This window comes from Bos javanicus, chromosome 25, assembly GCF_032452875.1.
Source record: "Bos javanicus breed banteng chromosome 25, ARS-OSU_banteng_1.0, whole genome shotgun sequence".
Taxonomy (NCBI): domain Eukaryota; kingdom Metazoa; phylum Chordata; class Mammalia; order Artiodactyla; family Bovidae; genus Bos; species Bos javanicus.
The window spans coordinates 13,190,826-13,201,914 of record NC_083892.1 but is presented as its reverse complement, the minus strand read 5'-3'; the positions used below and the strand labels follow the sequence as shown (position 1 = coordinate 13,201,914).

Sequence of the window (11,089 nt, the reverse complement as noted above, 5' to 3'; positions counted from 1 at the left end):
GGGTGGGTACATTTACTGGGGTTAGAGCACACAGGGCCATTGTCAGTAGCATCCTCCTCAAATGATCTGTCACATGGCCGTATCCACAAGGGCAGTCAGATAGCTGATGAGTGGCCTTGCTTTTTGTCTAAGTATACACTGTATGTTTAATTTTAATAACCTGTCATAAAAATTAGCAGAAAAGACAGCCAGGATGTCCAGATGAGTTTCTTTCTGAATCCATCAGAAAGGGAAGCTATTTGTGGAAGGAGGAATGAAGGAACGGTCGGTAGGTGACTTGGGATTATGTGACACAGAAAGTTGTTGGTGACACACATGTAGTTTGCATTTTCCTGAAACCGGTCTTCCCTGGACTCAGTGGAGGAGCTGCCATTCACCTCCAGCATCACGTGTGTGGGTGTGTCTGTTTACAAAGGCTTGGGTAGTCGCTTTGATTCGAGAGCAAGTGTGCTGCAGAGGATTGTAGAGATGCTAAATGGTGACTCTGTCCACACTTTGCAAGGCTTCTGGAGGCCTGTACTTCCCAAAGAAAACAGCATTATCTCCAGAAGTCTTCAGCCCTTTGGGGTCTGGGAGCCTTAGATGCCCCGCTGTCGACCCTTCCAGACTTTCTCAGCACTAGGTTTGTCCCCGCGCCCTTGGTGACCCCCTCTCAGCATTTCTTGACCAGACTCTGTCCTGCAGCCACACTTTGGTGCCAGCCCTCCACCTGGCACAGAGCAGGGCCTCAGCCAAAATCCCATAACTCTGACCTCGCCCGAGGAGTCTCCTCTGCTGGACTGTCCTTTACATGTCCTAACATCTCTCTCCCCTAAAGCTCCCGGCTCTGTCCCTTGCTCACTCCTGGGAACGCCTGGGGCGCCTTCTGTCCCCTCAGACGTGGTTTTCTCTCCCTGAGGGCAGGATCCTGGCTGGCAACATGGGATGTTACAAGCGTCTTCGTCCCTTGGAAGCATCATCTATTTACTGGGCCACTGAGGCGGATCTCTTGGTCCCCAAAAGGCCACAGACAATGAAATTTCATTGTATGCTGGTGACCAGTGATCTTTCTTTCTCCCTCTCTGAGGGTGGTAAAACACCCGCTTCACAATAAGATACTGATATGAAAGTGATGGCTGCCAATGAAGTTGTACCCATTACTGTTTTATTTCATCAAAACAAAGAGGAAAATATAATACTGTTCTCAAAACTATATTTTAACCATAGGCTTCTGGGTTGAAAATCAAATTACATCTTTCTCAAAGAAATTGAATTCTAAAGACCATTTCTTTTGGTCTATAAAAATGCCTAATATATATGCTTTTGAAACGAGGCTGAACTGAAGGATGACCCGGGTCTTTGAGGAATCCTGTCGGTGGCTCATTTATTAGTGTCAAAGCGAGAGCTGGTTTTCTGCAGGCACGCGTGTGTGCATTCATCCCTGGGCACCAAGGCTTTTGCCAGAGCCCTCACTTGGGATTTCCTCATGCCTGTGGGAGAATGGACATGTCTTTGGTGTAAGTCTTGTTATGGTCGAGTTCAGCCGCTCCCTGCTTGTTTGGACCTGGGGCAAGGGTGCACCGCATGTGTGATTCACGGAGGCTGCCTCCGCAAGCCCGCTGGTCGTGTCTGGTGACTTGGCTGTAAAGCTTGTTCTGGACAAGGGGTCTCCTCCTGGCCCCCGGCCCCCACCCTGCAGCTCCCGTGACCCACAGCATGTGGTCTTTCCTCTGCACAGCGAGAGTCATAGTAAATCAAAATGTTGTTTTTTTTTATTTGAGACACAAAAATGCAAAATTGCTGAGATATCAAACATTTCCCGATCAGCTCCAATACGGCCACTATGTACAGAAGATCAGATGATAAATGTGCACACATATAAAAATACAGTACGCATTACCTATGTACAGCACATGTGCAAAATGTATGGCATTCAAACATGATACGGAATTGATTTCAGGGGTGCAAACAGCAAATACAAAGGCATCATGGTTTTTCTTTTAAAAAACAACATAAAGGCAATACATGAATGGACCCCCGATTGCCATCATTTTTTGTTTATTAAACTAGTGCTTTGATAAGCAGGGCTCTGTAGATTGGTATCTTTCTCCTTGTTTTTCATAGAGTGAGATGCTAAGACATAATGTGACAATGAAAATAAGAAGAGAAACACCTATCTCATTGCATTTCTATTGCAAGCAAGAAAACAAGAAAATGAATTTGTATGTAGAAAGGAAAAAACTCTGTATTACTGCTAAATATGTATTATTCTTAACCCAACAAAACAAATCTATACTATTTTACATGAAAACAGTAGAGGAATATCTACATCTTTGTGAAAATTATAACCTTAAATGGATAATACCTTTTTGGGACTGATTTTTGAGAGCTCATTAGTCTCAAATTTTAAATAAAAAGTGCCTTCTTTTGGCAAATACTTGGCAATGCCTTTGGTTCCTTTAAAGCAAGTTTGCATTACTAGTAGTTACTCGAGGTTAAGTACTTTTGGTAGCAACTAAACCCTTTCCTAAATGCTTCCTTCTCCTAAGCCAGCAAGTTTCCTTACAGCATGATGTGGAGAGGTAATCGTTACGAGTCTCGGTGATTCTAGAACTTGGTTAAAGCTTTGTCTTAGTGGTTGGCACAGAGCTCTGTTAAAACATGACAGCTGCGTCGAGATCGCCAATGACATGATGTGTTTGATTCCAGACAGCACCTTGCAGGTCTGAGATTGCCACCCTGTTATCACAGGGCCGTGACATTTTCTGATGTGATTCACGGAGCAACATGTTTGCGTGGAGGGGAAGAGCTCGTTTGTAAACATGTGCAGCTTTTGGAATTACAGGCCTCGAATCTGAGAGTTCAGGTAGAGACCCTTTGTAATGATGCATTTCCTCAAATACTGCAAGAAAGGGCGAACGGGGACAGCCGGAGGCCGGCTTATTGCCATGCAGCCACTTCACGGATAAAAACGCAGCCCGGAAAGGTCACTGAAGGAGCAAGTTATCAAAGGTTTGAACCGAGAAGAAGAATGACTACATCTGAGCTGTCATTTTCCAGTTTTGACCGAAACCACGTACAAGATGAGAGGAAACGCAGTGAGGCTGCTCTCCAGATACACACGTCCGCACGTGTGAGCTGCTTCCTGGTGACCCTGACCTTCCAGTTAGTGTTCTCTGAGAGTGTGGGCTGACTGTGTGGCCTCCAGGTGGGGGTCACTTTGCCTGGTGGCAGCGGTCAGGACTGACGTTTGCGGTGACGGGTGGTGGCCTGTGGGGCGCTTCTTGTGGGCCTAGCTGTGTGGCCCGGTGGCTCTGCTGATGGATGCTGACAGTCGGTCTCTGGGAAGTTCTCGAGACAGCCCCTGGTGCTGCTGCACACCCTCCAGCTGACTCATGGCGGGAGCCACCAGACGCGCCCGGACGTGCCTGTGAGTGAGGGGTGTGAACCCAGCCGCAGGCTGGCTGTGGACAGTAACGAGACGGTCCGGCCCTGGCGCGGACAGCTCTTTTGCCAGCTGTGGTGGCCAGTTTCAGCCTGGGATCCTGAAAGGGACTCTGGAGAAAGCTTGTATGGCTAGAATGATCTGGGGTGGAGGAAGCCTGAGTCAGCTTTGGTGACCAAATAGGTGACACACTCCTCATCAGCTGTCACTTGGCGTCCACTGACCTCACAGCTCGTGACGGCGCCTCTACGGGCGGCAGCTGGGGGACCACACCATGTTGCCTTCACCACAATTCTGAGAATGCACATCCATGGATCACAGAACCGTGAAGTTTTTGCAAAAAGGAAATTTAAATAAGATCTCTTTAGTGCCATAAAAATATTCATATAAAACAAACACAAACAGTATCTGAGCACGAAGTTGCATGAACTCAGACTGCATCTATGTACAAATACGTGGCAGATACTATACAGTAGATTGCACATTTCAGGAAAAACACTAGGACGTGAAGCACGCAGTGTCCTATGAGATTTTCTAGTACATGCTTTGCTGAAATGTACAAGATGACCACATATGCCTGGACTTGCCAAGGCTCTGCAGCATCTTCGATGTAACTTTCTGTTCCTCCCATCCTTAATGACGTGACCTGGCACCTATATACACTAGTAAGGTAAGCTCGATACTACTGTGTTTCAGGAGTACTTAGGAAATAAGACTGGACGTGAGATAATGTTTCTAGAAGGTGGCTGTCTGCTGGGCAGTATGGTACTTTGCAGGGTGGTACACAACAGTACCACCCCCTCCCCGCAACTACACATGCGCCAGGACGGGAGGGCAGGCGGCAGCCGCGAGCGTCAGTAACTGGACACTCCTTGCTGCCTTCAGGGGAGATGCTGCTGCGTGAAGGTGAAGTGGGCGCTTCAGCGAGTCATCGTCAGGAGAGAGCAGGCTATATATAAGATGGCATTCTGTGCACTGCAGTGTGTGTTTTTGGAGAGCAACCTTCCTGTGGCATGTTTCAAACCTATCTCAGCAAAGCAATAAGGGGAGCTGAGGGCTAAAGAACAATCTATATACACAGTGCAGGATGACAGAGATAGAAAGTTAAGTCAACAAGAGCCAATACCACTAGCTGTTCAGTTGCTTCCTACAGTCCCACTGATACCTGCTGCTAATTTAATAACATATTTCAATCTAAATGAATACGATGCTCAGAGTCTAAGTGTGGGCCAGACAAGCCCTGGACAAAAACTCAGGGCCCAGACCCCCCCTAAGAAAAGCACATTTCCAAGTCAGTAGCCCCAGCCCTGGAGACGGGCCTTCTGAGAGGAACCTACTCACGCCCAGGATGCTGACCATCTCGCTGGGCTTGGTCAGAAGGTGGTGTTCTGCTCAATGGTTACGATTTCCCACCTGTTGGATGACCAATCTCTAAGCACCCAAAATACCTACTACAGACCACGCTGCGCCTGACCACCTCTGCCCGAACCATCCAGAAGCACTTTCCAGTTGGGAGGGCTTTCCACTGAGGGCTCCAGGGTGCCGGGCAACTGAACACTGGGAAAATGGACTTTTCTTACAGAGTAAAATTCACAAACTGAGATAAAAATATAAAGTCAGATCAGTTCTTGGGCAAAACACAAAACCTAGAAATGACTCACAGACTCTTTCCAGGTAATGGGTCAGGCTGCCCGTCACTGTGGGAACATTCAACGTTTACCGACCCACAGAAAACCTGACTACGGTTTACCCAAGGTGAGGTGAGAGCACAACGCTCTTATTTAGTAAAAGTCTCAACACTTATAAGTAGATTTCGGGTGGGTTTTTTTTTTTTTTCAGTTATTTTATATCTTGTCATATACTTAAATGACTAGCAATTGACTGAAATAATTTTGGAAATCCTGTGACAGTTGGCATTTTAGAAAACTCTGAAACTATCCTACTCAACAAATATGACTTTTTCAATATAAAAAACTACTAATAAAACCTCCAGTTTCTCAACCTTCAGCCTGATGATACAGTGAGAGCTCAGGTATGACATCCAGTTACAAGCCTGGAAAACGGTAACCAGGGATTGGTGACCGAGAAGAAGAAGGCCAGGGCTGGGTCTGCTGGCCGACCTGGTGCCACTGTGCCGCCTGAACCATGCTGGGAATGCCCTTGGGGGACAACAGACTGCTGCCTTGCCTTCTCTTGGCAGCTTACCAGCGCAGAAAGATATTTCATGCCAAAGCCTTTTCTTGGTTCTTTGAGATGGACCTGGTTACCTGAAAGTTAGTCAGCAATTCCTTAAATACGGAAATAGACATGGCTCAGGTACTCTAGAAATATTCGAGTTATTAAAACAAGTAGGACCACTGGGTATCCAATTCCTTACTCCAATGTAGGCTGTACAAATCACAATGTCAGAGCATACATACAAGTGTCTAATATACACATTAAAATCAATGTAATCAACCCGGAGGGCTGCTAATAGACTTTTCAGTGTTATCAATACACCTGGACTTAGAGTGGATTGTTTATGACAGTATTTTGTAGACATTGTCTGGTAATGGTGAAAGATCTCCCATTTCAATTTAAATCTGGAGATCCGAAGTAAGATTCCCCCAAATCACAAAATAAACTAGAACACACACAAAAATTACATTGGTTTCTGAATGGAACCAAAAGTCTTCAGCGGGAAGCTGTCACTGAACTGGCTGGTGCTGGCCACTGCCCTTGACCCTGGCTGCATCTTGGGCCGGGCTCAGGCCATTTCTAGGAGATACCCTGTGCAGTGATCGCTCACCTTTCTTTTTGAGTGGAGCTGTCTGCCTTTTATTTAAGGTCTTAAAATGACCACAGAGGTTTAACTGTAGCTGATGACCAGAGGCCCTCATGTTGTCACCCTGCATACCTTATTCTTCACGTTTTTAATCTAAAGGTACCTTTCGTTCTTTACTGAAGTCTGGAGAAACAGATGAGTCTTCTTGGAGTAGTGTTTTTTTCAGAAGGCTCTGTGCTATATTAAATCACAGGCATTCACTGCTGGATGCAATGAAATGTTTTCAACTTGGTTTCCAGCCTCTGACCATCCATCCCATTCCTCTGTGACAACATATTATAATTGCAATGATGCAACTCTGGATCTGTCTCTAAAATCTGACCTTTTTGAAACATCGTCGTTGTCTTCAAACCTCATAAAGTCTGAGACGAGAAATCTGTGCTGTTAGTCCCATGGCAGCGGCAGGTCCTGTGGGTCTAGGAAGTCGGCAGAGAACATGCTGGGAGTGGTGGCGCTGAGCGGTGTGAGTCCCGATGACGTGCCGGGCATGGTAATGTCTAACCACTCCATGTTGTCCAAGTTCGAGTCAGAGAGGTCAAGGGACAGGCAGGGCGTACTTGCAGCAAACTGGGCCTCAGCCGTTTCCATGGGCGAGTGTGAGGGGTCCAGCACGCCTGAGTGGCTCAGCAGGTCGTTCTGGAGGTCCTCAATCAGGGAGAAGGGCTCTCTGTCCTCGCTGCCGCTTTGCAGGGGAGCGATTTCATTAGCTGAAGGCAGGGTTCCATCCAGGAAGGCTTCGAGTTGGTTCTCTAAGCTGGCAGATAGACTGCTCATAGGTTCTAAGGATATGGGTGGTGCCATTTGGACCTGGGGTGGTGGCCGGGACACCACGGTGCTGACCGGCATTGTGGTGATGCTGGCTGTCACTGGTCTCATTTTGGAGATAGGAGAAGGTTCTTCTTTTATAGGGAGGGAAATCTCTGTGTAAAATAATTCATAATTAGCAGTGATTTTGTACTATTTAAACACTTCTATTCATTAGGGCACTTATCTTCTCTTTGTGCAATGACTTATACTTATTTTTAGATATATGTAAGTTTAGGCAGAGAGATCCTTGAATTTTTTTTCTTTTTTTTTTGTGGCTAACATTCCCTTATTCCTATTTAAGATGACAAGACTATAAAAAATCTAAGATGTTCAATCATGTGTAGAAAGTGCTTTGCCTTTGAATTTTAATAAAGCTACTTGGGCCCAAGCTAGGTAACTTGGTTTTTAAAAAAATTTTATTAATTTTAATTGGAGGCTAATTACTTTACAATATTGTGGTTTTTGCCATACACTGACATGAATCAGCCATGGGCATACATGTGTCCCCCCATCCTGAACCCCCCTCCCACCTCCCTCCCCACCCCATCCCTCTGGGTTGTCCCAGAGCACCAGCTTTGAGTGCCCTGCTTCATGCATTGAACTGGGACTGGTCTTCTACTTTACATGTTTCAAGGTAACTTGGTTTTTGCAAAATAACAAACTGGAATGTTTTTATCCCATCACAACAATACACACTTGGAGCAAGTTTTGAAGTTTTTCAATGTGGGATTTAAATATGGTTCTACTGTCTTTTGAGATGGCCTATCTTTTTCAACAGGCATACATCTATTGTCAAATCTATTACATTACTGTGTTATACTGAAACAATGGCTGCTCTGTCTTAATAGCCTAAATTGATTGGATTTAAAAGAATAAAGTGAGGTAGAAGCAGAATAACATGTTTCTCAGTACTTAGCAGATGTGTGGTGGGCTCTAGAGGAAAACTGCCATAGACTCGTGATACGACTCTCTAGGGATCTCATGTGACCTTGACCTACCTCCGCTTTTAATGAGGATGTCAAAGAGGTCGTCCATCTGCTGACTGTGTGCATTGGAAATCTACAACAAAGGAGATATATGTTAGCTTTCTTTTGTACAAACCTGGGAGCATTAGACAACTGGGAGCACTAGCAACCTTACAGAACATCCCGTCTAACCCATCCTTCGATAATTTTGAAATTCTGAGGTCTCCTGAGACATGAAGCCCCACCCTGCGTGGCAGAGCTGGTTGGTTAATAGAACGAGAATGGGGTGAATACACTTACATTCTATCACTGTTTGCATTTTGAGAGGCTTCTAACACTTTCTTCTAAAAATGTCTTCATTCATTTGCATTTATGTAAAAATGTTTAAAGGTTTCCAGCCTTATTGAGAGTTACCTGACACACAATAAACTACACTTACATAAGGCAGACAATTAGATAGGTTCTGACATATGTATACATCCACAAAACTATCGACTCAATCAAGGTAGTGAACATACCCATTTCCCCCGAAGTTTCCTCATGCCCTTTTGCAATACTCCTTTCAGCCCCAGGCAACCCAATGACCTGCTCTCCTTGAACACAGAAGAGTTTAATCTCCTAGAGTTTCGTATCAATGGAGTCATACAGTTTGTGCTTTTTGGCAGAGGGGTAGCGGCGGCTTCTTTCACTTGACATAATGAATTTGAGATTTACCCATGTTGTAGAGTACAGCAGGAAAAGTTCATTCCTTTTTATTGCTGAGAGGATCCCACTGTATGGAAATGTCAGTTTGTTTGGATTGTCGGCACTCTTTGGCTATTACAAATAAAGTTGCTGTGAACATTTGTGTACAAATCTTTGTATAGACACGTTTTCTTTTTTCTCTTGGGTAAATACCGAGGAGTAGAATGCCAGAATCATAGAATAGGTGTATGTTCAACTTTCTAAGAGATGGCCATTTTCCAAAATGATGTTGTTTTACATTTCCACGGCAATGGATGTTTCTAGTTGTTCTCCATTCTCAGCAACACTTGGTGTGGGCAGTCATGGTGGACACCTGACAGTGAGTAGTGGCGCTGCCTTGTTTCAACGTGCACTTCCCTGATGACCAAGGATGCTGAGCGTCTTTTCATGTGCTTATCTGCCATCTGTGTATCTTCTATGGTGAAATGTCTGTCCCAGTCTCTGGCCAGAATTTCTTATGCATACTGTTTGCATGGTATCTTTTTCCAATTATTTCTTTCAACCTTTGTCTTTGTATTTAAAGTATGCCCCTTATGTGTGCATGTAGTATTATCTACTGCAGTATTACATCGGTGCAAAAAACTTAGTGGCTTAAAACACTAAGTTTCTAAGGGTCAGGAATTTAGGAGTGGTTTAGGTGGGTAGTTCTAGTGTGGATTCTTACATGGTGCTGTAGTCAATATTCTGGCCAGGGTACAGCCATCTCACGGCTGAAGAATGTCCTTGTAAAGGTGACTGACTTCGTGAGGACAAGGTTGTTGACGGGAGGCCTCAGGTTCTCTTTACGTGGGCCTCTGCAGGGTGCTGCTGGACTGTCCATGCGGCATGAGAGCTGGCTCTCTCCACAGCCAGAGATCTAAGACAGCGCAAGCTGGGTGGCTTTATGACCCAGTTTCAGAAGCCACACACCATCTTTCCTGCCAGTTCCATTTGTTAGAAGCAAGTCACTAAGTCCAAGTACACAACATGCATTTGGGTCTAGTTTTCCACCTATTCTGATAATTCCTGCATTTTAACAATTATTTATTCTACTAGTATGTTTTACGCAATCATTGATATGGTTAAGTTTGGGTTTATCATTTTAGTATTTGTTTCTATAATATTTGTCCTGTTTCTTGTTCCTCTTTGCCTGGCCTTTAAAAATATTGATCTTTTGGAATTCTAGCTTAATTTTTCTATTTTTAAAAAGCAATAATTAAGTTGTTACTGTAGATATACAATATATACCCTTAATTTTCCATAGGCTACTTAATGTACCATTTCATATAAAATATAAAACCCCAGTAAACATAAAGATCATTGATTTCCTCCATCTTTTATTAGTTATTTTTAAGTATTATAGCTATATATTTTATAACCCCCTCAAGTTAGTGTAAAATCTTATAATACAGGTTTTGTAGTGATGAATTCTTAATTTTTCCTGGTCTGCATAAGAAGGAAAGCGAACTGAAGGATATTTCTACTTGACAGAGAATGCCGTGTTGACAGTGTTCTCCGGCTCCCCCACCCCTCCGCCCAAGAACTTTAAAGATGTTGCTCCATTCTTTTCATGCTTCCATGGTTTCTGATGGAAAGTCCACTGTAAATCAAATACAGCTGACCCCTGAACAACACAGCGGTCAGGCGAACTGCCCTCCTCCCTTGAGCAGCTGAAAATCCACGTTATTACAGTTGGCTCTCCATACCCGTGGCTCCAGCCAACCACAGATTGTGCAGTGCTGTACTATGCATTTATTGAAATAAATCTGTATATAATGGATCTGTGTGGTTCACACTTGTGTTCAAGGGTCAAGAGCAGTTGTTACCTGTGTATATTGTATTACTGTGCCCTTGATGCTTTCAAGATCTGCTCTTTAAATCTGGCTTTCAGTAATTTCACTATGATATGACTAGGCCATCTATTTATCCTGCTGGTGTTTATTGAGCATCCTAAAGCTATAAACTTTTTTTCATCATATTCATAAAAAATCTGATCAGTATTTCTTAAAATATTTACCTGCCTCATTCTTTCTGTCCTCTCCTGGGACTACCATCCATAGCCATGTTAGACTGTTTGATATGAAATAATAGGTCTCTGAGACTCTGCTCACCTTTTCCTTAATCTTTTTTTCCGTTATCCAGACTTGACAAGTTCTACTAATTTTTCTTCAAGTTCACTTTTTTTTTTTAAACATCTGCCACCTCCATTCTGCTAAGACAATCTATAATTTTTTTCTTTTCAGACTCTGTAATTTTGTTTTAGAATTTCTATTTCATTAAAAAAATCTTTTCTATATCTTCTTAACATTCTTTCTCTTTTTTTCCTACAAGTAAATTCTCTTTTGT

At 43.9% G+C, this 11,089-nt stretch overlaps 1 protein-coding gene across 18 annotated transcripts in view; it reads right to left on the bottom strand.

Moving 5' to 3' along the window:
- Window positions 1-1,729: 1,729 nt before the first annotated feature.
- Window positions 1,730-11,089, bottom strand: part of MRTFB (myocardin related transcription factor B) — a 223,829-nt gene continuing 214,469 nt past the window's right edge. For all 18 annotated transcript variants that reach the window (XM_061401165.1, XM_061401170.1, XM_061401154.1 and 15 more), the window contains 2 exons: window positions 8,054-8,114; window positions 1,730-7,168 (listed from right to left, as the gene is read on the bottom strand). In XM_061401165.1, the coding sequence (XP_061257149.1) occupies window positions 6,633-7,168; window positions 8,054-8,114 (597 nt within the window). In that variant the 3' untranslated portion in view covers window positions 1,730-6,632. The remainder of the gene's footprint in view (window positions 7,169-8,053; window positions 8,115-11,089) is intronic.